The sequence below is a fragment of the Schizosaccharomyces cryophilus genome (genome assembly GCF_000004155.1).
Source record: "Schizosaccharomyces cryophilus OY26 unplaced genomic scaffold supercont4.3, whole genome shotgun sequence".
NCBI classification, from domain to species: Eukaryota; Fungi; Ascomycota; class Schizosaccharomycetes; order Schizosaccharomycetales; family Schizosaccharomycetaceae; genus Schizosaccharomyces; species Schizosaccharomyces cryophilus.
The window spans coordinates 631,538-657,543 of record NW_013185626.1 but is presented as its reverse complement, the minus strand read 5'-3'; the positions used below and the strand labels follow the sequence as shown (position 1 = coordinate 657,543).

Below are 26,006 nucleotides of genomic sequence, written 5' to 3'. Positions count from 1 at the left end.
CAAAATAACAGAACAAAAATACAGAATTTCTAAATTACACATAGTGAAGGATTATTCCGTAATTTTTATCCTTTTCTCGGCAGGCATCTCAACTCCATCCGCAGTTTTTGCTTCGTCTTCAGCTTCTTCAGCCTTTTCGGAAACGCTTTCTTGTTCGAGGCTTTGCTCTCTGCTTTCCTCTTCGTCCAAAGAAGCAAGACCTTTCCGCTTAGGAATGACCTCCAAGAAAGCCTTTTCCCAATCGCGATGCTCTAGCCATAAAGACAAAATCTCAAAAACATGATTTACAGTCAAGACTTTTCGATCAGACATGCGAATATATTCGCCAATTGGAAGTTTTGCCGTTCGAATCCCTTGACTTTTAGCTTTTTCATCGCAGATATTCTTGTATCTATTTTTATCAACGAGGGCTCCAATAATGTAAATTTCGTCTTCCTTCAATTCGTGCAAAGTCTCATCCGAGTCTGCTGAAAGGTACACCATTTTTTCCTTCTCGTTAACAAATTCTTCCAAATAACTGTTAGTTGTAGGATGATAGCGTTTCCAGTTCTTTTGTTGACCGCGTAAAACGTATTCTTGTCTAGCTTCCAAACGACCACCAAAGTCAGTAGCATACAATTCCACAGGATGCAAAGCAGTTCTATTTGCAGAGTGACATCTGGTGAATTGTTGACACAAAGAAGCGATTTCCTTTTCATTCATTAATTCGTCAAATCCACAATCCAGAACGACACGCATTTCAGAAGGTGTTATTTTTCCTTCTCTTATCTTTTTCTTTTGGCTAGGAACTTTCTCACCAGCATCAATTTTGCGCTTTCTCTCTTCCTTTTTCTGTTTCTTTTTCTCTCGGCGTATTCCGGCGCGCTTTTCGCGTCCTGCTTCCCATTCTTGTTGACGACGAAGTTTTTTTAATGCAGATTTGCTCATCTTTGGGGGCTCTGCTTCTTCTCTTCGCTCCAGAACCGGCTCTTTGTCAGAATTAGTCGTAGATCCAGCTAATGCGTTTGCAGCATTAGGAAAATTCACAGAACCTGACATTTCGTCTGTATAATTTTTTAATTTTTAATTACTGCCAGGTATTGATACAAAGGCTCGAAAGCTTCCCAAAAATTCAAAAAAAACCGTAGAGCTGGGTTTAGCGAGGACCAAAAACGACAAAATTCCAACACACACCTCAAAGGTAAACCGACCACACATTTGAAATTTTCATCTTATTATCTGACAGTTTAAGGAGTGTAACACATTCCAGGGCATAAAACAGGGATTAAAATGTCAGCAGAAGAAGGCAAACTTGCGAATACAGTAGTGAACGGGGTTGAATCAAATACAAGTTCTGGATTTAAACTAGACACTCAAAAACATATAGAAAAGCCCTCTTTAGCTGAGTATATGGAGCAACTGACGACTGAATTTGGAGAAGAAATGGATACACTGAGGCAGAAAGAGATTTTTGATCAGAGAAAACTGCAAATGCTGATTGAGGGCCTTCGAGCTGGTCATAAAATTTACGAATAAATAACCAAAGCATAACATAAAGACTGGAAAATAAAGTCGGCTAAGAAACTTTCTAGAATGCCTCTTCATCGCTAAATTCATGGGCAGTAAAGAAGTCATCGTCAGACATCTCGATAAATGTAAAACTTCTTTCAATATCTTCAACGCTTTTAGAAGAGAATTCATATAAAGGTTCAGATTTCTTAGAAGAATCCGAAGCTTCTCCTGAAGCTTCGAAAGGTCTGGGCGCAATTTTGGCATCCTTCTCTTGCTTTTTTCTTGCTTTTCGAAAGTTTTGTTTGTGCTTTTTACTGTTTTCGTGATTTTTCAGCTGCTGTAATGAGCGGAAATACTTGTTGCATATGGAACAATTGGTGATGTCTACTGCTTCCGTCATATCAGTAGACGAACTTTCATCCTCATCCTCATCCTCGCTCCAATTCAATTCTTGATCTACAACTGTCCATGAAGCAAGGGATTGTTTTTTTAAAGAATCCTGGTAATTACGGCGATCATGCTCGCTTTGTTTGCGAGATGCAGCTTGCAAAGATTCATAACGTTCAGGGTCTGAGATTTTCTTCACGTTTTGACGCCGAGGATCTAGTTTACACATTGTTGCAATCAGTGCACGAACTGCTTCATCATACTGTCGAATAGAGTATTTAATACATTTTTGGTTTTCGTTTTTCATTAATCGTTTCGTACCAGGGTCTGTTTCTTCTTCTTCATTGTAAATTGCCTCCCACTCAAAAGATTTTGATGTAGAAAATCGTAGCCATTTTTGATAAAATGGCTTTGTGTGTGTCCATAACCAGGTAATATCACCAAGGCTTGGCCATTCAACTGTAGAACGTGCAGTTTGTTCATCTATTCGTATTCGATTTAGAAAATTTACCCATACTCCAAAGTTGACTTTCTCTAACTTGGTTTGCATTTCTTGAATTTCATCAGTAAACACTGAGTATTGGTCCCTAGTATAATCCTTCTCATGCCATTTTCGTTTATCCTCGTTTGACAAAATGTTGTAGGCACTGCTAATTCCTGCAAATATCTCATCATATCCTTCTTTGTTAGGATGTCTATCAGGGTGATACTGTAAAGCTAGTTTTCTATACAAGACGAAAGGGGTCAGTAAATATACCAAAATCTCAACCACAACCAATTCCTAGTACTAATTCTGAACATTGGATAATAAGAGTATGTTGAAGAAATATTTTTCCGCTCCTATTCCCTTTCTTTCATACCTATAACTTGCTTTAATCTCCTGTAAAGTAGAACTGCGATCCACCTGAAGGATTTCATAGCAATCCATATCCTCAAAGGATTTAACCATCTTTTCGGAAATGAAAATCGTAAAGGAAAACAACCAAATGCAAGTCGACTAAAGTCGTTTTCACTCTGCTTTACGTTTTGTCGTTGAAGCAATTATCAAGAAAACAGAAAGCAATTTCATGAAAAGTATCAAATTGATGTTCAAAAAACTTAAAACTCCTGATACTTGTCTTTTCGTTCAATCCTTGTATCCCAAAAAGATAAAATGAGTAAAGTCTCAATTTAACTTGTATGAAATCGTTGTCGTGTAGACAAAAGAAAAGAAAATATCCCTTTTCAACCAAAAACAATTAAAATTCACTCAAAACATAGACAATGGGTGAGTATTGGTTCAGGTACTTTTGAGCCCTAAATGACCGTAAGCTTTTTCTCTATAAGATAGAGTTAAGGAACTATAGGTAAAGCTATGAAGTTGTCGAATATGATACGAAACGTTGATTTGATATTTGAATCCAATAGTGATATTCTATTTGAAAATTCTTGTTTTTCTTACTTGGTTAGATTTCATCTACGTCTGTGATGTTTTCGTATTGAATATCGTTGGATGTTTATGTGCTAAACAATCCGTAATTCATCATAATATACTTGAATTTATACTTTACTAAATGGAAAGAAAAGGAAAGCAGTAAGGTTTTAAAACCAATGGGGTCTTTTCCAGTAATCAATGAAATATTATGACATTTCGCCGAAGGACAAAAAACAAAGATGTGTTTTGACATTTTTCTTAAACTTCAAGAAATATATATGTTTCTTTTCTATTTAATTAGTAGTTCTCACTATTGACTATTTCAGTGATTTAGTATTATGGATATAATTGTCGATTAATTAGCCTTGTTCCACAAATGTTTACAGAATCCGTAGCGAAGCAAGATGAATAATGCGTGGGGGATAAGAAAAAGCCGTATTGGTTGCTCAGCTGTCTTTGTTATTTGTAACTCAATGGTAATGAAAATGAAGGTATTACGAAAGAGAGCGACGATGTAGTAAAGTGTTTTTCAGGTAGTCACTTTTAACAGAGGAAGAATTCTAATGTAATATGTACTTTTATGTCTATTGTTGACTAAACAACTAATCAAATATTCGTGGCCACCTCATCTTTGTTTGTTATCTTTAATTACTTATTCATGGGTTGCTTACGAAGACATCAATCGAGTTTTCTTGAAAGTTACAACACCAGCTAAATGCACTTTTCCTACATTCAAGCTTTATCAAATAGCTGCGTAATGTCATGCGAATGATACTCGATGATATTTTGAAAGTGAGCATAAAACTGCTAAATTGGATTTGAGGTGAATTTTCTCAACATTATACTCTGGCATACCTAGTTGACGACAATAATGTACCAAGAAACAATTGTTTTGTTCGACAAGGAAAATCTTTTTAACTGAAGGATTTGTCAGGAAAGAGCCGATGTAAATAAACAAAATCCTCAATTTATTCACCATTGTATTTCAGACTTATCTTTAATAAAACATTTCCATCTAGTTTATTTGTTTTGTCTTGTTTCAGATGACATTATAAAACAATATACCCTTTAGTATGAAGGGCTTCGAGGATGATTATTGTCACGGTAATACGGTGGAATCCATGTCGTTTATCGAGCAAATTATTTTTATAGCAACTGAAAAGATTCCTAAATATCTAGATATATACCTATAAGAGCGTCTGTTAGTTTTACGAATGAAGGTGTTTTTAGCGCAATTTATTAGGCGTAACCAGCAAAATCTTCCTAACTGAAAACTTTGTCTGGATATTATCTGGCTAAATTGGCTATTCTAAGTTTAACAAAAACTCACTCATGGATCAATCATGTTTCTTCAAGTTTGAACTATCCCTGATCAATTCTCTCATTTGAAGTTCCGTTCTTTTGATTTATCCATTGTTTTGTTTTGCTACATAGCAGTATTCGCTTTTACAATATGGACATTGAGTATAATTCAATAAGAAATAAACCTTCATCTGACTCAAACATTTAGAAACACATCGTAAATGACACATAATGTAACAGGTGTTTTGAGCCAGATGAACAATCTGATTAGCAAGAATGAAATTTGGAATTTCTGTACTTTGGCTGTTTTTCTAGCTTACTGATAACATTCTACGGATAAATTGCCAGTTCTATGAATGATTTATTTTAGTTCTTAAGAAATCCTATTCAATGTTAAGAACCACAAATCTATGTTTAGTCAACGTAATTGTTTCTAGTGTAAATAAACAGAAGATAAAATTTGTTTTAAAGAACAGTATATAAGGTGTGTGACTTAGGAGCAATAATTGCGTATAATAAACATATTACACTATTAGAAACCAATTTTTTGCAACGCATATTCGGTAATTTATATTACGGATTGTAAGCTTTACAACGGTAACCGCCACTTACAGAAGAAATCTGTATGTCCGCTGGATTCCTTAGCGACATACCAACGACAACACAAGTTGTCCTTTACCAAAACTTTTATGCAGGACTCCTTTTTTTTTTATAAAACCCATTGATCTTGAATCTGGAATTATTGTATAATAAACTATAATTATTTATGTAATCTAGAAGACCGTCTTCTTGATCTTTTATACCGAGAAATTGGTACAATTCCTCTTTCTTTCTTCTTAAAACTAATTGACGTTTATTAAAGGAGGAATCGGTTCTTTAGTTTAATCTTGATAATAGCAAATATCGATTGCTGTTTCAGATTTTATTAATAAGTGCGCTCTGGTGCAGATTGCTATTGTGTTTTCTCACTTTATAGTACAACCTTGATTGTTTGTGTTCGGTGGGAAAAAAGGCATCTCTAATCATAATTTTTTCTTTCCATGATTCAATTTGGAAACGAAATAATCTCTAATTTGTAATTTATTACAGAAGCTATTAATTTTCAGTATTCATCTTCTGTTTATATTATACTCAAGTGAGTCTATTTGGTCTTTGCATATATACATTCGTCGGTCACGTTTGATCAAATCCCCCCCTTTTTTTTTGGAAACTTATTAATTGTACCTTTTACAATGAAATTTGGACACAACTTTCAGCGTGCGTTGGAAAACGAGATGCCTCCTGGTTGGAGCGAGGCAGCAATTCAGTATAAAGCTCTTAAGAAGTGCATTAAGCGTTTTGTGTACGAGCTTTCATCTCTGGGCTTAAGTGCTGAAACAATTCGGCGTCTCATTTCCTCATCAGATGAAAACCAGCAGCGAGCCATCACCATGACTTATTCTTTGGCCAAAGAGGGTCACGTTGTGGTTCCCAAAATTGTTGTGAATGTGAATTTTGAGAAATTAAAGGATGATGAATTTGCAGCCTCAATGGTGAAACAACTTTCTGCTTCTTCTAATATCGCTAATTCTTTCCATACTCCAACATCCCGAACTTTTCATATCAATGAGAAAGGTGGTAATGATAATCATTGCTCTAATATTAAGGTTGGTCAAATTAATACATATACGGATGATTCCGAAGTTCAACAAATGGAACTCTTGTTGAATTTCGATCATGAGTTTTTTGAAAAGCTTACTACAGAATTGCAGAATGTCGAACACTTACAGCAACAGCAACGTGAAATTTTGCATTCCGCTTTTGAAAATCTTACTCATGATATTTCCTTGACCGCGTCACCTGTCTCTAAAAAGCATTACAATTCACTGTATTGCTGGAGAACCATTTTTAGACTGTATATGGATGCAGATATCTTCATGTCTAGTAAGGAAGCCGATGGAAATCGTGAAAGATCTCCAGAGTTAGCTCAACGCCATTTGAGCTGGTTTGACCAACAAGTTCGGAAGGCTCATTGCCTTCCTTCTTCTACGAAGCATCATGACTGGGTGTTCTACAATCAGTTTGTAGAACTGAATCGGAATCTTCTCAAAATGACTTTTTTCCAGAGTATGAACAAGCTGGCAGTAACGAAAATATTAAAGAAGTTTGATAAACGTACTTCGCTTACTGCTCAGCCGTTGTTCTTCAAAGTCATTGATTCCGACCCTCTACTCGTTGCCGATAATGTTGCAAAGGCTATTTGCTTTAATCTTAATTCCAAATTGTTCTCTGTAATCCCGCAACTACAGGACTTTGAGTGTGCAATTTGTTCCAACATAGCATATAAGCCTGTGCGCCTTGGTTGCTCGCACGTTTTTTGTTTGCATTGCTTAATTATTTTACAGAGACAAAAGGTTAATCTATGTCCTTTATGTCGTGCTGAAGAAGTATTGAAAGCCGATTCCCGCAATATTGACCAAGCATTATTAAATTTTATGAAGACGTTTTTTCCCCGCGAAATTAAACAAAAGCGGGTCGAAAACGAGGAAGATCTATTTACTGGTCCTTCTACATCCGTACGTGTGATTTCCGACAAGAATGCGTGTATAATCATGTGAAGCGCATCTATTTCTTTATTGAAAAGTGTGTATATTTTTATTTTTTTTTTACCTTAATTTATTTTTGCATTATAGGCAAGGTTGTTTTATGCACCCCTTATTACAGAAACAGCTATGTTTCGGCTTGCCAGAATGTTTTGAAAAAGCGATTCTGTTTTCATAATGCGTGCAGAGTTGCTTTAACGAAAATTTAAATGTGTGCTGAACTATCTGCTTTCTTTTGCACATTTTAATTATCTCTTATGTCTTTTGTCTTTCTTTCCTGTTTTTGTTAATTATTTCAATTATGCTTTATTTTATGGTATAGTCCATGAATTTTTTGCGTCCAGTAGTGGAGCTCTGTATACTAAAAGGGTTTATGGGTTTAGTTACCTTTTACTTGAATATTGAAATTCTTACTTTTGTTATTTACTAAATAATTATTAAGTAAAGCAATCTATGAATATAAAATTTGTGGTTATGCTTAGATCATCTAGTGTAGCAGTAGTTAGTTAGTAGTGCTCCAAGGATGACAACCAACTGAAGAGCGATTTTGCACCTCTTCCCAAATTGCTTTATATGTTGATTTATATTTTGTCTTGTTCGTAGGAATTGTAATATTAACACATTCGACGTTACACTATTGGATATTTCTATCGTTTATTTTTTTGTCAAGGTAGCTTAAGATGTTACTATCCGAGTTGAGGTTTCTAGGATTCATACGTGGTCTACACCATAGTAATAGAGCCAGCTTTCGTCATGGAATTATTCAAAGGATGTTTTATGAAACAAAATCAGTTCCTGACTGGAAAAAGCAAAAGCTAGCGTTGAAAAGAAAAATACAGGGCAATTGGAATCCAAAGAAAAAATTACCATTGGAATCCATGAATGAGATCCGAAAACTTAAGCAAGATGATCCTTCATTAACATGCTCCGTACTGGGGAACTTGTATGGTGTTTCTCCTGAAAGTATTCGTCGTATTCTAAAAGCACCAAAGCGTGTACCAAGTGAAAAAGAATTGAAGCGCAAAGAACGAAGGTCAAAGTACCCAGATTCAACAGATCAATATGATGAAACGAAAACTTAAGACTCCCGGTCATACCTTCTCCATCGCAAGAAATAACCCCTCTTTTAACTTATGTTGGGTTGCATGTCCGCTAATTCAGACCAAAAGACACTCAATATCATATCATAAATTATCATCGCTGGGTTTCAAGTTTTGTTTATCATTCTGTCATCTATAAGGCGAAAGCTTTGATCTGTACCCTGTAATTTCACTATGTTTTTTCAAGACGTCAGTACTATGTTTTCGCATATCGGCCAAGGAAAAGTTCGTGAGTAACTTCTTTATCCATGTTGAGATGATTCAGTATCTGTCTGTTTCTCAATGCTGCATTTTGGTGTCATGAAGGTTTCTGTGAACGTATCCTTCTGCTTTTAATTTTACTGTTTATACACATGATTAAGCCACTTTACAAATATACAGACAAATCGAAAGATGGAAGCAGACTGTTATTATGAACGACTTTAAACAAAACTAAAGTACAAAATCACAGAGTAAAACTATGTACATTACGACTACAGGATAGAATATATTTCTTTTCTCCTATTTTATATTTTACTGGGTGTAAACAATAAAGTTTTGTATTGTGGAAAACCCCTTTCATGTTTTAAAACCACGCAGAAAAAATCAGATATCTCAAGGAATACAAGAAAGTTTCATCACAACGTATATCGATTTCCAACTTCATTAGAAACGGTTCGTTATTATTATAAGCTAGATAGAAGTATTCTTGTTGGTTAAACCAAACTAAGTTAGGTGCACTTACATCTTTCAACCACCAAACCTAATCGTTTGTCATACTGAATTTGAGTTTTTTTTTGTTGTGCTTGAATTTTCTTCTTGCTTTCACTCTGAATAGTTTGTAAATAAATTGCGGAATCAAAAGCCAACTAAGCACGGGTTGTTAACTTTCTAACTGTACTACAAGTGTATGGTTCGACCTTCGCCACCTCTTAAAAAATTGAAGGAGCATAATATTTATTCTCGTATTTATTTCTAAAAAAGGAAACGAAAAAAAAAAACAAAAATGTCAAGGGAGCTTGCAAGAAGTCGAAGATCTAGGGGAGAGAAGCCTTCCAGAAAAACTCCTTTTAATAAAAACTATCCAGATTCAGATACATTGAGCGTCTCTACAAAAGAGGAATTGGGTGATGATGCTCTTGCAGCAGAGGAGGGTGACTCTGTTTTGAACGAGCAGGAACTGGAGGAAACTTTAGAAGGAAACGACGAGGAGGAAGAAGGAGGCGATGACGACTTTGAAGATGAAGACGAAGAAGAAGAGGAAGCGGAAGAAGAGGAAGAAGAAAAAGACACAGAAAGCAACGTTAGTCCACCCGTCAATTTCAGAAGCAAAAGAGACAGAAGAGAGAGAAACGCTTCGAAACGAAAAGTTAGTTATATAGAGTCAGATCAAGATGAAGAAGAACAAGAGGAGGATGAGCTTGACGAAGACGAGCAATTAGGCGATGAGGAAGAGAACTTCACTGACTTGAAGGATTTATACTCCCAGCCCATGCCTTCTGGAGCAACGGATTCTTCCAGAATGACAAAAAGACAACGAGCTCTCCAAGGCGTATTAGAAGAGGGCGAAGAAGATGACATGTTGGAGCTTCCGCCGGAAACATCAGGTCGGAAAAAGCTGACTGAGGAAGAAATGGCTTTACGAAGAGTAGAAAATGCAAGAAGAAGAAAGAATCAAAGCGAAAAAAAGTTAGAGGAAGAAAAAATGGAAACTATTAATCGACTTTTAAAGAGGCAATCTAATACCGACAAGCCTCGACGTGGTCGTACACCGATGGTAACCAGCGATCATTCAGGCACACCCAAGAAGACCATCAAAAAATCCAGAGTATCCATGCACCAACCGTTCCAGTGCATTCGTTGGATCAACAACCAAGAGGGTAGTAGGGCCATCATACCAGATTCGTTGTACCCATTTTACCAAAAATGAAACTGTGAACCCAATGATAGTCTTGTACATGTTTTTACCTAATCTTTTATAAGGTTATTAATGAGGATAACATTCATGATTTTTGCATCTACAATCTACATATTTTTTATTGCTATGAAATCATTCATTCCCTACAGAACCAAAGTCATAGAATTCGTTTTAGAGGAGTAAAAAGGATAAGAATAAGAAAAGCAGAAATTGGGTCTCTGCTTTCGTCCATTTTTAAAAATCATATTTATGATTTTGGTTTACTTTTCTTTTTTGTTAATACTTTCTTAATTCTTTCCTTTTTTTCTTTCCTCCCTATGAAATTTTTTGTTTTATCTCCAGCTTGGCTGCATTCGTAATTTTCATCCAATATTTCGTTAGCTTATCTGATTACGAAATTTCTATAAAACTTGGTTTCGCCATGATTTTTTCAACCGTAAACCGTACGTTAACAGCTTTGTTAGCAATATTGATATAAAAAAGCTCCTTTTTTTTTAAAAAAAAAATTATTCCAAGTTGTTTCGACCTACAAGAATCCTTGCAATGACAGCAAATACCATAGTCCCTTCCTTTCGGGTTGCTGGGAGTCGTCCAGATGTTTGGACTATGGTAAACAAGGCAACAGCAGAATGTAAAGTGCCCCCAGTTTCGCTAAGTCAGGGATTCTTCGACTATAGTCCACCCAAATTTGTCTTAAACGCTGCGAAGAAATGTATAGACGAGGTGTCTTGCAATCAATATTCCCACACGCGTGGTCGTATAAGCCTTCGGAACGCCCTGTCGAAAGCTTACTCTCCTCTATTCAATCGGAAGCTGAATTCGGACACGGAAATTGTAGTCACAGCTGGTGCGAACGAAGGATTTTACAGTGTGTTTGCAGCATTTTTGAATCCTGGTGACGAAGTGATTTTGATGGAACCTTTCTTTGATCAATACGTATCCAACATCCAGATGAATGGCGGTGTTCCTGTTTATGTGCCTTTAATCCCCCCCAAGGAAGGAGCGGAGCGCCCTGTGTCTGCTAAAGAATGGAGGCTAGATATAAATCGACTGCGAGCTGCAATCACTGACAAGACAAAAATGATCGTTATTAATACTCCTCATAATCCCCTTGGAAAGATCTTTTCGGAAGAAGAGCTGAACGAAATTGCCGACATTGTACTAGAACATAATTTGCTTGTAGTCTCTGACGAAGTCTATGATCGTCTTTCTTACACTCCTTTTGTTCGTCTTGCTACTCTTCGCCCAGAGCTGTTTCGTCATGTCGTCACGGTTGGCTCCGGCGGAAAAACGTTTGGATGCACCGGCTGGCGGGTTGGCTGGATCATTGGAGACGAGAGCATCATTAAGTATTCTGCTACTGCCCATACACGGATCTGTTTTTGCGTAAACAGTCCATTACAAGAGGCCACAGCCATTGCCTTTGAGGAGGCTGACAAGGTGGGCTACTGGGAAGAATATATATCAACGTATAAACAGAGGTTTTCCATTTTGGCGGAGGCCTTTGATCAACTCGGCATTCCTTATACGATCCCTGATGGTAGTTACTATGTGATGGCTAACTTTTCCAAGGTAAAACTACCTGAAGATTATCCTTTCCCAGAACATATCTTGTCTCGCCCACGTGATTTTCGTTTATGCTTTTGGATGTTGAAAGAAATTGGTGTCGCAACCATCCCCCCTACCGAATTTTATACAGATGAAGATGCCCCTTTGGCCGAAGATTATCTTCGTTTTTCTTTTTGCAAAACTTATGAAACACTAGAAGAAGCTGTTAAACGTTTACAGAAGCTAAAGAACTTTATTTAAGTGTGTATGTATGAATTTCCTTTCCTTAATGAAAAATCCACCTGGTCATTATCATTGAAGTTTCAGATTTCCTCATGTAAACTCACAAATAAACACAGGCAGCCTAGCCAGTCCACTTTCAATCACTATCAACGAGTAGTAACACCCCCAATGTTTATAGCATGATGGGTTGCTCATCAGGAACATCGTTTTTCGTCTCAAACTTCATCTTCTCTGTAAAATACACATTCGAGTACTCTTGTAATGCTCTTACTTGGTGTTTTAAGGAGCCATAAAAGTTTTGCTTGTCTTCCTCTACCGGTACTTCCTTAAAGCAAGAGTGTTGAGAATCAAGTTCGTTGGTATATGTGAGCGTTAAATCAGGCATATTTTCTATAAAGGCTTTACTTATGTATAGGATGAATTTGTTCAAAAATAAATTAACTCAGACCCAAAGCTTGCATCTAGCTGATTTGGTGATAAGTTGATCACGCTCAGTATATAATTTAAAGAGCTTCTAACCGTCGTTAACGCTGCACACAAATATCCTGCCATTTAAACGAAGGGCAAAATAGGATTTAGGAAATTTTGAAGAGAAGAAGGCGGATTACATGAAGATCTTGCTCATGTCAATTGGATATTGCTTCAGAGCAATGGTAGTACCTGAATCGTAATTATATGTCTTTAATTTTACTGAATTCGTCGAAAGGTGTTATTATATAATAAGCTTTCTAGTAATTATCACTGCTAGCCGAAGTAGTTTAAGCTTATTTTGTGGGGATGTGGGATTACGTAGAAAACACATAAAACACAACTCAGTTCAGCAAAAACAAATGTGTACTGCTGGTTTTAATCCTTGAATTTTGCCAATTTTTTTGCGTTTGTTAATGTTAAATTTCCTCAATTTTAACATAAAAAATTGAAGAATGAAGAAGATGGCAAAGACTCGAAGTATACGTATAGGTCCCATTGTTGTTGAAATCTCAGAAGGTCTCTCCATAAACGTATTTCTTCGAAAGCGAAATAAAATAATCACTTCGAACCCAGAGAAGTCGAAAGTTACAACAAAGAGAAGAAGGACCATTTCGAATGAATTTATCCTTTCGAAGGGATCTGTCAGCTCCATTGCTCCAAGAGGAAGTAAAGCCAGTTCTCTCATACAACAATATAAACATTATATCAAATGCAAAAGAAGTGAAAAAGATCCTCCCACTGTACTTTTAGCCTGGAAAGAATTAAACCTCGCAATGAAGCCACTGTTTCCTCAACATCGAACAAACGGAAATGACGTGAATGACTGGAGAAAAGGAATCGTTGTTGAGGAGCTAAATCTACTTTTACTACGGTGTGTGAGTGCTTGTGAAGCTATTCGTGACTTTGATGACCTTGTCGACACAGCCCGTGTAAGTTTAACATTGGATATTTCTTTGATCAATGGGATGAAGAAGGAATATCACGGAATTATTGAACTCATAGAGGAGTGGAAAATGTTTTACTCGGAATCTCTCCCGTATATAGAGGCTACCTTTTTACCAATCACTTTCGAAAGAATAGAAATTGCACAGTTATTTGAAGAGCCAATGAAAAGCTACTGGTTGAAAAAATCAGAACAAATTAATGTGAAAGTTCTTTGTTTATGGGCCTTTCGAACGTTTGTAGTGATCCCAAAATTGAAAAAAATTAGCAATGCTGCTACCTATTTGCCCAAGTTGAACAACCCTCAACGAGTATCGCTTTTACAGATGATATCTATCATTTTTCTCGTGAAACCAATAGAGGAATCTGAGGTAATCTTACTGAATTGGCTTCGCTCTCTCATCTTAAACCAAACAATTGGTGACCCTGTGTCATAATCTCGATTCGTAACCACTTACAGTATCATCTAAACAAAAAGGAATTCGTTTTGAGGAAATTTATTTTCAGATTAAGGTGATTTATTATGCATTAATACAGTCTATGAATGCATTTTACTCATAATTGTTTAGTCCATAAGCGTTACTTGTTTTGTTACCTCTATTTTGATTTTTCACCGTCAATGTTTCTAGCAATACTGAAGATTCCACCTATATCCCACTCTGGATAATTTCCAGCAATTTATTCTCCCTTTTGTATTATAACCATATGAGTAGACTTTTTCCAGATGGGTTACTAGTATGAATGATTTCTTACTTCTTGACCATGTATCAGATTCTCAAGGTTCAGGAAGTGAATGGTCAAGTACAATCTCGTCTTCGGTTTCTGTCGTAAAGACGAAAACTAGCATTTCCAAAAACAATCATGAATTTGGGGCTTCTGAAAATAACGTGAAGGCCCTGAACAGTTTTTCATTATCTTCCAACAGTTCTGTTGCTTCCTTACCAAATCCCATATATGATAGTCTTACGCGAAATAACTCTTATAAAAATGTTGGGGCTACTGAAAATCAAAATGATGTACAAGCTATACAGAGCAATGAGGAAGTTGGTTCACCAAAAGCTTCTACTTCGAGACGTGAATTCCGTCCCCGACGTCCTGAACAAACAATGCCTTACACGTATGATTTTTTAAGGCATAAATTAGAGTTTAAGAAAATGGGTTTAGCTCCGATTTCTGTTCCTCATGGCGTCGAGCATACAACAGAACAACGATCAGTAGCCCACAGACCAGTCAATGTCATAGTGAGGAGAAACATGAAGGATAAAGAAACCCCGGTAAACGATACAAGAAAAACGGAAAAAAGTCCTAACAGATTAAGGAAGCGGCATGGTATAGTTTTGTCCGACAGTGATGATGAGCCTTCAAACGTCCATCGTCCCCAGACCTCAAAGTCTAATGACAGTATCGTGGACGCCAGCGAAGCATCTCATATTTCAGATGTAATTGAATCGCATGTGTCTGATCAAGATGACGATTCAGGTGGAGAATCATCGTCCTCTTACTCTTCTATGAATTCTAGTACTAAATTGTCACCATCGCTTAATGTCTTCAAGAAAAGATTGAAAGGCGTTCTGCCTCCGTCTTTTCTCACATTACAGGGAAAAAGGAAGTTAGATAAAGAAAATGCAAACTTGAGAAGTAATGATGTTCATAAAAGAAATATAGATTCGGTTGATGTAAAAAAAAAGGGAATCGTTAGACGGAAATTGAATCAGAACAGGAAAAAAAGCTTCTCTATTGGAAATTCTAATGATCATGAAGACTACTATGAACATAGTCCTCCTTCTTTGTCTCCCGAAGTTTCACATTTTGATAAGGAAGCTTTCACAAACTCTCTTCATAAGCAAAGCAAATCGGAATATCAAGATGACACTGATCGTTCTTGGTTTGCAAATACTTCCAGCATTCCAACCTTTCGTTCAGCTAGCTTCCCTCAAAATCAAAAGGAAGTGTTGGAAAAGTCCAATACTTTTGCTTCTCAGGTTCCTCGAAACTTTTCTAGGAAAAGGAAAAGAAAAAATAAACGTAATTATGTTGATTTGGGCTTATTAGCAACACATACTCATAACGCGACGGGGAAACCGGCGCCAAAGTTTCTACGTATATTTTCTCGAGCAGCATCAAAAATACCAAAGAAAGAATCAAGACTTTCCCAAAGAAATAGCAGCAAGTATTTTTTATTTGATTCGTTGTCTGACCAAAATGAAATTGAACAAGTGATGGATAAATGGCATCGGGGTGAACATTTGATGGTTAAGGATACTTTTACGAAAATGCCAAAAACTATGTACAAAAAAGGTTTTCGACAAAATATTGATCCATCAAGAAGCTTAAGCACTAAAACCGACAATGTTAAGTTGCCGACTGAAAAGTTTTCGAAATTCGATTCATCATTAAGAAAGCAAAGGGAAAATCCACAAAAAAGAGAAAAGTTTCTATCTTTGTTTTCTTATCCTAAGACTCAGAGACAGAGGAAGCAGCATTCGTATACTTTCTCTCAAAGTTCACTGGATAAGCTTTTCGTTGATAAACCTGAAAATTCCTTAGAAGAGGATGATAGTGCTTTTAAGGACTACAGTAATTTGGACTCTAATCGCTTGCTTAGTCCTAGCCAAAATGACTTGAAAACTGTGCCCTCCATTTTCAATAAATTACCGAGAAAACAAAAGGCAAACAGAATCCTTCGTAATGATTACGGTCAATTAATTTTCTCTTCAAAGGATTCTGATAGTCTGTCTAACATAGAGCATTTTTTTAAGGTTGGCTCGTTTTCTGTTACCTTCAATGTGGTTCCCTTTAAATCTGGTATTAATTTACCGGAAGGAAGCTTTCTTCGGAATGGGTATTTAGAAAATATTGTAAATAGGGAAACAAATTATACTACCAGTATTTATGCTTTTTCTCGTCATTTCAACATTTCCGACGAAATATCCAAGACAAAGCATAAATTAGAAGAAGCTTTTGAGTTAATAGTCGATCTATTTCCGGAATTCAATGAAAACTGTGCTAATGATGTGTATATACTCTTTGCTTTCTGCTCTAGTTATTTGCTCAGGTTGCAGTTATCAGATCAGAAAAACTGTACGAGCCAAAGTTCCTCTTTTTTGGAAATGTTTACCAAGTTCTTTGATCGATGTATGTCGACTATTTCTATGAGAGAAAATCAATTTATCTTCAAGTTGAACATTCTTTTTTTAATGTTTCAATTTATATACTGCGCACAATACGAGATTATAAGTTCTTCATCTAGAAATTTGATTCGGTTGGCAAGAGAACTGATAAACAAGCTGCTTAGTTACGGACAGTCTGATTTACTAGAATGCTACCGTTGTCTAAGGTCTTCGACTGAGCCAAGATACCCGTTTTCGGTGATTACCTTGGAAACATGGATTGTCCTGAATAAACTTTTGATTATCTGTACTGGAAAATATGAAAGCTTATGGGAGCAGGTTGATAGTTTTTTGAGCTTAAATGGTCCCGATCTATCAACTTTAGAAATGGAAAAAATTTGGTATATCATTATCACCGTATCTCCAGTGTTTCAATTTAATGACCTTGGTATCACTGGAAGACCAATCAGCCAGAGTTATTGGCCTCTAGTACTAAAAACTTGTCGAAGTACGTTTGAAAGACAGAAGAAGGGCATTGATCTTAAAGTCACAGAGCGCTATTTACGGGTTTTATTATTACGAATTAACCTTTTGATTTCCGATTGGTTTTGGTCAGAGGTAACATCTGTTTTAACTGCTATTTTTGACTTTTTTAGTCATCGTAAATTTACCGACCTTTCTTGTGAATCATCTGAATATGTAGCTTCAGATTTTCCTGATTTTATTAAATCATTGGACAGGTCTCCTGATTTGCACATAAGTGCTCTTGATACCTGTTTTGTCATTTTTCTCAAAACAGTAATTATTTCAATTCAAAGACTGAAATGCGACTCTAATAATACACCAATCATTCGTCGAATGGTAGCGAGACTTCAACCGCTTCATGCTCGACAATATAAAAGAGAAATTCCTTTTTCCATTAAAGACTATATGTCTCTTGAGCATACTCATACTCTATTAATATCTTTGTTTTGGGTTGCTCCCGAAAACTGCAAGCCAAGCATAAATAGGATACGCGACAATGTCATATTTGAAGGTTCACATCTCAAAGCACGCTTAATCAGTTTGAAAGCTTGGCAGTATTTGATGAGGTATATCTTATTACATGGATCGGATGTTCAGTTAGATGCTTGTATGTATTGGCTTGATTCATTAATGGAAGTCACTCTGAATGAATATTTATCTTTGATACTTTCCGACCAAAGTCTCGATGAGATTGAGCTTATCGCTTATTCCCAAGGTCAACTGGAGAATTTTTTATTAGTGGCCTTTTACTCGCTTCAAGCTTTAGTCCCAAATCATACGACCTACGTTCGAAGAATAAATTGTCTACTGACCGTTCACTCTAGTCAATTCATATTTCAAAATTCGTCGAGCTTACCCTCAAGGGTTATACTTGAATGTACTTATTTTTTGAAGAAGTTTCTTACCTATCACTCTATTTGTCAAATACCTCATGATAAAACAGTAACTAGCGTCGTCTTTACTGATAGTCAAGATGCTTACTTTGAGAACGATTACATTGACGATACAGAGTTAATGATCGAGCAAGAAAAATTTGAACGCATCTGTGAACTGGCTAAATTGTTAAGGAAGCATGTATCTCCTTATCTATATCAAACTATATCTACATTAGTAGGAAGCGATGAAAGTGAATATAAATTTTTTCGTCCAGTATTAATTCCTTTAATCGAATGCATGGCGCTTTGCGCTAGCTTTGCGGTTGAAGCTAAGATTAATGATTGGAGTTATTATGTGGATTTTGGTTCCGAATCCTGGGAACGGATTCGCAATACACGGTTGAAGCGGTCATTAAGTAGTCAATTTTATTCTATCCTAATAGAAACAAACGTTTCTTTTTTGGTTGATCAACGAGAAAAAGTTATGACTGTTTGGTTCGAATCACTAGGTGCTTTAAATGGTACATATGCTGCTTCCTTTACCTTACTTCTTTTGGAAAAAGATAAGAATAACCCTTTACTATTCAACTTACCAATTATACTGGACAATCAAGAGGAGTTTTTGCGTCAATTTAAGTCAATTCAGTTAAGCTTGATTTCCAGTGTTCTTGGGAATATGGCAAAAGTTTACGACGATGTTAAGAATAACCATATGGAACGTCTGCAGTACTATCAAATACTTTTTCTTCAATACCTAAGTTCATTATTAGCATCTATGCAAAACAGTTATGAAAGTCTTGTTTATTCAAATGATGATCATTCCATATTTATTTCATCCGCCCAGCGGGTTGTGGGCGACATTCTTCAATATTGCAGTCCCTTTGCTAATGAAAAGAATTTGGCAGGACTTCGTTATTTTATGGATTCTGCAAGATTTCCTCAACCACCGGAGCGTTTAGAGTACGCTGCATTTCGATTACGCAGTTATGCCCGTAAAAATTTGGCATCAAATTCTTCTCGAAGTGCTTTATTTGGTTTTCTGAAAGCGAATTTTGATATTGCTTTATTAGAGCAAAAGCAGAAAGATATAACGAATCTGTTAACTCTTGCTATGGGAAGTTACAGTCAAGATGTTAATGATTATTGGGATTTCGAAGTCTCCGCATTGCGAAGATTTTGCTTAAAAGAACTTTTATTGAATTACTTAAGTGACAAATCTTTAGTAGCATCATTCTATTCTTCTTTACTGCTTGATTGCTTAACCCATGTTTATAACAGCTTTCAATATATTTATCTAAGAGAAGAACACCAAATCAAGATTTGCGAAGAAGTCTATACATCTATGTCGGTGTTGGAAAATCTTGCCCTATTGTACTCTTCTTCGAACCCTGTTATTGTTGGTAAAATCTATCTTCTTTTTTCGGCTATAGCGAAGTTTACATTAGTAAACACAGAAAACCGCCTCGTCTTGGATCTTCAAAACTATTTGGGAAAAATAAGCCGCGAGTTTTTGTTGGAGCTTTGTTGGATATTACAAGGTCAGGAATACCCGCCGCCTTTTTGTCAAGAAGTTTCTCCACAATCTAAGCTTTTTAGTGCGATTGAGCAACATTGTACTGCTGATTGGTATGAAAATTTTGATAACATCGTTCACAAAGTCAGAAAGACCAAGCTTCATTTACTGCCTGTTGTCGAACAGGAATATACGAAGTGGAACGGTTTAATAGAGCTTTTCGTTCAGATATGGAAAAGGAAACGAGATATTTTGGAACCAGAACTAGAAACCTTTTTTAAAACTGTGCGTTTACATCATAATTCTCTGTCAAGTTTACCTTTCCAGGTAAATGATATTCTTGCCAGAATAGACCATCTTTGGATTGTTGAGGATAACGACTTGCATGACATGTATATATAGATTAATTTATCACTACGTTTAGAGCATTTCATAATTATTTATTAGAAATAGGGTCTCTTTCTTGTTATTTTACTTTAATAAAGGATGTACTGCTACGGCTGTATATATTCAAAACTAAAAAACAAACTCTTATTTATTTGTCCTGACTTTTCCTATAAATATAAAACCCAAAACTTTTTCCATTTTCTAATGTTTACCGTGTGCCAAAACCAAAATTATTTTTAATTAAACATCTGCAGTATGACCTTCTGCAGTTTCTTCTTCACCACCTTCACTAGCTTCAGATCCAGAATGCTCATCTGAAGGTTGATTCTTCTTTGATTTTTTCTTCTTCTTATCCTGCTTACGATGAACATTTTGCTCTTGTTCTCTTTTCCTTTTTTCTTTGAGATAACGATTTTCCTCATGAAACTTGTCAAGCTGACGAACTTCATCCTCCGACTTTTGTACATGACTATGGTAAAGGACCTTGCCTCCCATAGCTTCTTCGGTAACTTTTGTCAACTCCAAAGTCAAACGAGGACCAATCTCGATTAACTTGATTGCCTGCTGTTTTGGTTTTAATAGCTGAGATTCGCTGAGAAGTTTCTCTTCGATCTTTGTCGGTGTAGGTCGAAGGACTTCGACTGTAGCATCTTCCTCAGCCTCAGAATCACTGGGTACCCCGGACATTCCTTCTCCATGCAAGACAAAGTCTGAGATATCACGAACTCCACTCAAATCAGGAAGGTCAGAAGGATGTTTTTGGCCCTTCAAAAGACGCTTAATCGGCCGTGAGACTCCTACGGGTTTGGTGGTAATTAAGTAATGACGAAGATCTATGTAGCCATCATCACGTTTATTGAGTAGAAGCACACGTTTTACTGAATTGATGTTGGTTGACTGGAGCGACAAGGGAGGAAACATATTTTGGAATGTTGCTGTCAGCAAAGCTTCGTGAGGAGTTTCCTTGGAGGACTTTGTATTGAAATGGTTCATTACGAGTAGAGGAGGCGTCAAAAACTCGGCGTTCGGGGATTTGGGAGTCTTTTGAAGCTTTCGAACGTCTTTGTTGAGCATATACTCATGGATACGAAAATGTAAAGCTGGGCCTCTTGGAGCACGAACGATTCGTAAATTCGCATTTGCATCACTTCGAGAAAGAACCATCAAATGAGAAACTCCCAAAGGACCGGTCATTGTGAGGTAATCCTTGAGTTTATTTGCTTTACGTTCCTAAAAACAGTCAGAAAATCCATCAACGAAAAGTTAGAATGCTCACCTTCAAGCGCACGGCTGTATGCGGTTCCATCATGTGTCGAAGATCACGAGTAAGAAGGGAAAGACTTTTTCCAACTTCAGAAGCACCCGCACGGACGACCATCTACATGTTTGTTAGAATTTATTCATTTTTTTTCAGGCTCAAGCTGCCGGATGGGTGATACTTACCGATTTGGGAATTGAAGCCTCTCGAGCAGGATCATCCTTTAAATGAGTCCTTCTCTTCACCTAAAATAAAATGTTAATATTCAAAGCTACTAAAAATTAAATAAAGATCCCGAAAACATACACGTTTCTTGCCAATTCCAGCCATTGCAAATGTTGGTGAAAAGATGGTAATTTCCAGTTGGTGAAAAAGGTGTACCACCACCAAGGAACACACAGGCTTGCTTCGAAAAGTGGAGGGTTTCTTGTAGAGATCGTTCAACAATTTTTTTTTTTTCTTTTACTTTTTCAAAGATAAAAACTAAAATAAAATTCTATTTCGAGTCATTTCATCTCGCGGAAAAATTTGATGAAATTTTTTTGTCTTTATTTACTCTTGTTTTTGTGTTTATTTATTTACTTTTTCTATCCAACTGTTCATGTCGATTCACTGAGTTTTTAACTGGATCGTAAGTCGTAGATATGAAATCAATATATTAACAAAGCCATTTTTTGTCCATCATTCGTACGTACTTTGCTTTGATCTGAAGAGACATTCTTTAGAGGATTCCTAATTTCCTTTCTTGTCAAAATAGCTCAGTGCTCCGTTATAAATTCATGCCACCTTTACCCTTCTATTTGTACATCAATAAAATAGATTCACACTTTTCTTACTCTGAATCAATGGATATCTAACCCAGAAATACTCAAGCTCAACATTGAAAGTATGTTGAACAGTGAATATCACTTCACTGTTTATATTTAGTTAACCAATACGAGCTTCATTTACTGCAATTCCTCCAAAAGGACCGTTGTCTTTTTGAATATGTAATTAAATGACATCTCAGAGTTAACCTCAAACATCTAGAAATTTTTTTTGTTTAATTATTCAGTTCAAAAAGAACATGAATTATTATAACCTATAACTGTGACACTGTTTAAACTTTTTCTATCTGCTTTCATCATTTCTTGATTTCTTTCCTGAATGCGTGTTTGTTTTCATTATTTTTTTGTCTCTTTTCTTGTACGGAAATAAATCCGTCACATCCTCTTCAGTACGACTTCGTTAGCTTCAATAATGGGCCCCCATATAGAACTTGTGCACAAGCTGTCTTGCTCTTCTCTTCAGTGAATGATGCTTCCCTGATCCAGTTGGGGGGGGGGGGGAGTTTATCCTTTGTAAGCGTAGAAAGGTTACAACGACTGGAAAGCAGAACGAATAATTGCAGGCGATGAGAAACCAACCTGGTGGTTTTCACGAAAGGATTCGCCTTGCAAGAGCGAAGCCGTCATTTAGTACACCCTTCCTTGGTAAGATGTAGGAAGCGTACAACTTTTTCTAAAAGCACCAGAAGGAACAACTGCACGACAGGCTTCTCTTTTCTAAACAAAAAGCTTCAGTACAGTCAGAACAACACGCTTCAAGTTTTCCATGCTCCCGCCTTTTCTATTCGATGAACCAAAGGATTCGCATTTATTTACAAAGGTAACACAAGTAACAAAAACAAATATATCTTAATGGCTTTCGCTGAAGCATTATAAAATGTATTCATTGTATATCATTTCTACGTTTCTAACAAAGTTTAAATGCTCCAATTAAAACCTCCTTTCTTCTGGCTTTGTTATTCAGCGGTTGAAAAATAATTCTCTAAAGTGCGGATTCTGTCCTCGTAATCCATTAAGAAGTCGAAAGTAGAGTTCAAAACAACTTGCTTTCAAACATTTTGAAAGAAGATATCCACTCCAACTCACCTACTCGTGGCAAACAAGCATTTCAATTTTACTCCCTCTTACTCACTAAATGGTAAACAGTGCCTGAAGGGGTTGACAGTGAATTTGCCGACTGCACGCATCTTTCATCCAACAACTAACAAGAGCCAATTTTTTCGTCATAGGTGCTGTGGAGTTTTTGTGGACAAGTAGATTCTCCAGGCTCTCTTATAATGACCGAAATATTCGAAAAAATACATCGAGGATCCAATTCTGATAGCCAAAATCAATATCCGTCCTCATCTTCAGATCCTTCTTTTAAAATTTCTCTCTCTTCTACTCCTTCCGTTTCTGTGGAGACAGCGGAAGCAAAAGGGACGACTGAATATGAAAATCAAAATGTATCAGCGGGCTATGACCCCGTTCTTTTACCAGACCGGTTGAAGAATGTTTACGAAGAAATAACTACTCAAGTGAAACAAACAGTATGTAGAAAGGATAGATTGCTGTAACGAAATTCATAAGAAAAGTGGCTTTCAAAATATGGAGTGGACCTTTGTTTTGTCACTGTTGTTTCTGCTTGGTTTTGTTTGCTCTCGCATAATCCTCGACTATAATTATTTATTGACTAATACTAACCTGCTTTAGGAAAAAACAAAAGATTCTGAGGAACAGCCTGACCATTCTAGGAAAAATACAACCGAAGCTACAGCGTCTACATCTGCGGATATCAAATCTGAACACCTCGAGCCTCAAATCGACACATTAAAAACTCCTCCATCTAAACATTGCCAACTTAATCGCATAGTTCATGAGCAACATGAACCAATGACATCCAACCAAATTCTGGGTCGTTTAGTTGTACGTCTTCGTCAAGGTCGCAATCTCTTAATTTCCAATATGCATGCTGAACCATATGCAGTTATAAATTATGACAGAACCGAAGTCGTTACTCCTTCTCCAAAGAAAGTCAGTGAAAATGGGATGGGAATTTCCATCCCTTCTAAATCACGCCCTGTGAACGAAACTTTTCCTGTATCTCCTTCTCTTGTGCAGTCTGAATTGATGTTTGCTGAAGCTCGAGCCCCTCGATGGGATTTTGAAACTGTCTTTGACGTTATCAATCCGGAATCCGCCATTTCTGTCAGCGTGTACGACCGTATGAATGATGATATGTTTTTAGGAAGTGTTAAAGTTGTGCCTGTTTTGTTAAACGAGTACTTGAATGAGAACTGGTATAAACTGGAGCCCTTCGACTTATCTCAGCCTTTTGAAGGTGAAATTAATGTTCAAACTATTTTTGAACAGTCAAAAATAACACGATATGGACCAGAGGATTTTAGTGTTCTCCGGCTCATCGGGAGAGGTAAATTACATTGTCTTTTTGTGGGAATATTCAAGTACTAACAGGTTTTTAGGAACATTCGGTCATGTTTATCTTGTTCGGAAAAAGGACACGAACCGAATATATGCTATGAAAAAGATTTCTAAAAAGTTAATTGTCAAAAAAAAAGAAGTTACACATACTATTGGGGAAAGGAATATTCTGGTTCGGACTTCGCTTCACGAGTCGCCGTTTATCGTTGGATTAAAGTTTTCGTTTCAAACTGCTTCTGACCTGTACTTAATAACTGACTACATGAGCGGCGGTGAATTGTTTTGGCATTTACAACATGAGGGACGGTTTCGCGAAGATCGGGCCAAGTTTTATATAGCAGAACTCGTTTTGGCTTTGGAACATCTTCATAAGCATGATATTATTTATCGAGACCTGAAGCCTGAAAATATTCTATTAGACGCAAGCGGACATATTGCGTTGTGTGATTTTGGATTGTCGAAAGCAAATCTTTCGTCCGAAGACACTACAAATACTTTTTGTGGAACAACAGAATACCTAGCACCCGAGATTTTATTGGACGATAAGGGGTATACTAAGCAGGTAGATTTTTGGTCTCTTGGGGTTTTAGTTTTCGAAATGTGTTGTGGTTGGAGTCCTTTTTATGCACCTGATGTGCAGCAAATGTACAGAAATATTGCCTTTGGAAAGGTTCGATTTCCCAAAGGCGTGCTATCCCATGAAGCTCGCAGCTTTGTGCGTGGATTACTGAATCGGAATCCCAGACATCGGATAGGAGCAACTGCAGATGCAGAGGAACTAAAAGCACATCCTTTTTTTGACGACATTAACTGGACTTTGCTGGAGAAGAAAAAGTTACCACCTCCGTTCAAGCCTCATGTTCAGAGTGATTTGGATGTTTCCAATTTTGATCAAGAATTTACGAACACCAATGTTCGGAATGTGAACCTGGATAGTTCTCATGATTCAGTCAATGGTTCTACACCCCTCTCAAATACTATTCAAGATCGATTCAAAGGATTTACTTTGTAAGTTATTTCATAACGGAAGAAATTTCTAGTTGATGATGAATTTCACTAACTTTTTGCAGTACCGATAAATCTTTAGAAGAACGTTTTGAAGATGTCAACATTGGGGAATTCCATGAAAATGATCGGCCAAAAGTGAATGACTCCGTATCTAATGAAAAAAACCGTTTTGATAAAGATGATCCGGTAGCAGATTCTGTCTTTGGAGAAACATTTGAGGGCTAAGCTTTCAAAACCAGTATTCTCGGCATTATAATAGCTACTGTGTACCATGACCTCTAATCTTGCATTTTTGTTTACTTCTGAGTTTTTATTTTTACCGCTCCTTATTGCATTTCTTTCATTGTTATTGATTTATTCTTTATTAATTTTTATACGTTCTATTTGTTAACGAAGTTTCATTTTACTTCTCGACGACCTGTATTAATAACCATATAACTTTAAGCGAACAGAATCCGTGTAATGTAAAAGGTAAAGAAAATTGTCCTTCATTTTCAAGTTTGTTATATTTAATACAGAATCAAGTTACATATACTTTCGAATGAAGAATAAAGAAAGAAGAGAAATGCTTAGACTCCTTCCAGCCTTAGTTCTTCCATCTTAACAAATGCTTTCGTAAACCATATCATATTAACGATACCATCCGCTTTGCAAAATAAATTAGCGAATCCTTTAATTCATAATATCCGTTAGTGTACCTCGGTT

General features: G+C 36.5%; 12 protein-coding genes across 12 annotated transcripts; 8 read left to right on the top strand and 4 right to left on the bottom strand.

The window, feature by feature from the left end:
* Positions 1-51: 51 nt before the first annotated feature.
* Positions 52-1,197, bottom strand: SPOG_00299 (tRNA m(1)G methyltransferase Trm10; the record flags this gene model as incomplete). The annotated part of the gene is made up of 2 exons (XM_013167808.1): positions 52-1,043; positions 1,071-1,197. The coding sequence occupies 2 exons, from the start codon at positions 1,195-1,197 to the stop codon at positions 52-54; spliced, it is 1,119 nt and encodes a 372-aa protein (XP_013023262.1).
* Positions 1,088-2,183, top strand: SPOG_00298 (uncharacterized protein). Its single transcript, XM_013167807.1, has one exon. It carries the CDS (start codon positions 1,270-1,272, stop codon positions 1,513-1,515), a length of 246 nt encoding a protein of 81 aa, XP_013023261.1. The 5' UTR covers positions 1,088-1,269; the 3' UTR covers positions 1,516-2,183.
* On the bottom strand, positions 1,568-2,827 carry SPOG_00297 (Co-chaperone for ATPase activity; the record flags this gene model as incomplete). The annotated part of the gene is made up of 2 exons (XM_013167806.1): positions 1,568-2,603; positions 2,739-2,827. 2 exons carry the CDS (start codon positions 2,825-2,827, stop codon positions 1,568-1,570), a joined length of 1,125 nt encoding a protein of 374 aa, XP_013023260.1.
* A 2,446-nt stretch (positions 2,828-5,273) lies between these two features.
* SPOG_00296 (ubiquitin-protein ligase E3) lies at positions 5,274-7,647 on the top strand. Its single transcript, XM_013167805.1, has one exon. The coding sequence runs from the start codon at positions 5,827-5,829 to the stop codon at positions 7,189-7,191; it is 1,365 nt and encodes a 454-aa protein (XP_013023259.1). The 5' UTR covers positions 5,274-5,826; the 3' UTR covers positions 7,192-7,647.
* A 53-nt stretch (positions 7,648-7,700) lies between these two features.
* Positions 7,701-8,780, top strand: SPOG_00295 (uncharacterized protein). Its single transcript, XM_013167804.1, has one exon. It carries the CDS (start codon positions 7,857-7,859, stop codon positions 8,256-8,258), a length of 402 nt encoding a protein of 133 aa, XP_013023258.1. The 5' UTR covers positions 7,701-7,856; the 3' UTR covers positions 8,259-8,780.
* A 103-nt stretch (positions 8,781-8,883) lies between these two features.
* On the top strand, positions 8,884-10,551 carry SPOG_00294 (Ino80 complex subunit Ies2). Its single transcript, XM_013167803.1, has one exon. It carries the CDS (start codon positions 9,262-9,264, stop codon positions 10,183-10,185), a length of 924 nt encoding a protein of 307 aa, XP_013023257.1. The 5' UTR covers positions 8,884-9,261; the 3' UTR covers positions 10,186-10,551.
* SPOG_00292 (EKC/KEOPS complex subunit) lies at positions 10,494-12,406 on the bottom strand. Its single transcript, XM_013167801.1, has one exon. The coding sequence runs from the start codon at positions 12,347-12,349 to the stop codon at positions 12,137-12,139; it is 213 nt and encodes a 70-aa protein (XP_013023255.1). The 5' UTR covers positions 12,350-12,406; the 3' UTR covers positions 10,494-12,136.
* SPOG_00293 (aminotransferase class I and II) lies at positions 10,595-11,982 on the top strand (the record flags this gene model as incomplete). The annotated part of the gene is made up of 2 exons (XM_013167802.1): positions 10,595-10,609; positions 10,690-11,982. The coding sequence occupies 2 exons, from the start codon at positions 10,595-10,597 to the stop codon at positions 11,980-11,982; spliced, it is 1,308 nt and encodes a 435-aa protein (XP_013023256.1).
* A 312-nt stretch (positions 12,407-12,718) lies between the features above and the next one.
* SPOG_00291 (HbrB family protein) lies at positions 12,719-14,065 on the top strand. Its single transcript, XM_013167800.1, has one exon. The coding sequence runs from the start codon at positions 12,888-12,890 to the stop codon at positions 13,812-13,814; it is 927 nt and encodes a 308-aa protein (XP_013023254.1). The 5' UTR covers positions 12,719-12,887; the 3' UTR covers positions 13,815-14,065.
* SPOG_00290 (DNA repair protein Mus7/Mms22) lies at positions 14,024-19,942 on the top strand. The gene has a single exon (XM_013167799.1). It carries the CDS (start codon positions 14,115-14,117, stop codon positions 19,800-19,802), a length of 5,688 nt encoding a protein of 1,895 aa, XP_013023253.1. The 5' UTR covers positions 14,024-14,114; the 3' UTR covers positions 19,803-19,942.
* SPOG_00289 (RNA-binding protein) lies at positions 19,908-21,417 on the bottom strand. The gene is made up of 4 exons (XM_013167798.1): positions 21,352-21,417; positions 21,231-21,290; positions 21,064-21,165; positions 19,908-21,017 (listed from the first exon to the last, which is right to left on the bottom strand). Exons 1-4 carry the CDS (start codon positions 21,373-21,375, stop codon positions 20,028-20,030), a joined length of 1,176 nt encoding a protein of 391 aa, XP_013023252.1. The 5' UTR covers positions 21,376-21,417; the 3' UTR covers positions 19,908-20,027.
* Positions 21,418-22,724: 1,307 nt separating this feature from the next.
* On the top strand, positions 22,725-25,754 carry SPOG_00288 (AGC/AKT protein kinase Sck1). The gene is made up of 4 exons (XM_013167797.1): positions 22,725-23,401; positions 23,565-24,282; positions 24,335-25,301; positions 25,364-25,754. Exons 1-4 carry the CDS (start codon positions 23,150-23,152, stop codon positions 25,524-25,526), a joined length of 2,100 nt encoding a protein of 699 aa, XP_013023251.1. The 5' UTR covers positions 22,725-23,149; the 3' UTR covers positions 25,527-25,754.
* Positions 25,755-26,006: the final 252 nt, after the last annotated feature.

Bases quoted from the DNA above. Each gene is read 5' to 3' on its own strand.
- SPOG_00298 (XM_013167807.1), top strand. From the start codon at position 1,270: ATGTCAGCAGAAGAAGGCAAACTTGCGAATACAGTAGTGAACGGGGTT.
- SPOG_00296 (XM_013167805.1), top strand. From the start codon at position 5,827: ATGAAATTTGGACACAACTTTCAGCGTGCGTTGGAAAACGAGATGCCT.
- SPOG_00295 (XM_013167804.1), top strand. From the start codon at position 7,857: ATGTTACTATCCGAGTTGAGGTTTCTAGGATTCATACGTGGTCTACAC.
- SPOG_00294 (XM_013167803.1), top strand. From the start codon at position 9,262: ATGTCAAGGGAGCTTGCAAGAAGTCGAAGATCTAGGGGAGAGAAGCCT.
- SPOG_00292 (XM_013167801.1), bottom strand. From the start codon at position 12,349: ATGCCTGATTTAACGCTCACATATACCAACGAACTTGATTCTCAACAC.
- SPOG_00291 (XM_013167800.1), top strand. From the start codon at position 12,888: ATGAAGAAGATGGCAAAGACTCGAAGTATACGTATAGGTCCCATTGTT.
- SPOG_00290 (XM_013167799.1), top strand. From the start codon at position 14,115: ATGAATGATTTCTTACTTCTTGACCATGTATCAGATTCTCAAGGTTCA.
- SPOG_00289 (XM_013167798.1), bottom strand. From the start codon at position 21,375: ATGGCTGGAATTGGCAAGAAACGT. The intron at 21,166-21,230 runs GTAAGTATCACC...ACAAACATGTAG, and splicing joins AGGCTTCAATTCCCAAATCG to ATGGTCGTCCGTGCGGGTGC. The intron at 21,018-21,063 runs GTGAGCATTCTA...GACTGTTTTTAG, and splicing joins ATACAGCCGTGCGCTTGAAG to GAACGTAAAGCAAATAAACT.
- SPOG_00288 (XM_013167797.1), top strand. From the start codon at position 23,150: ATGACCGAAATATTCGAAAAAATACATCGAGGATCCAATTCTGATAGC. The intron at 23,402-23,564 runs GTATGTAGAAAG...AACCTGCTTTAG, and splicing joins CTACTCAAGTGAAACAAACA to GAAAAAACAAAAGATTCTGA. The intron at 24,283-24,334 runs GTAAATTACATT...ACAGGTTTTTAG, and splicing joins TCTCCGGCTCATCGGGAGAG to GAACATTCGGTCATGTTTAT.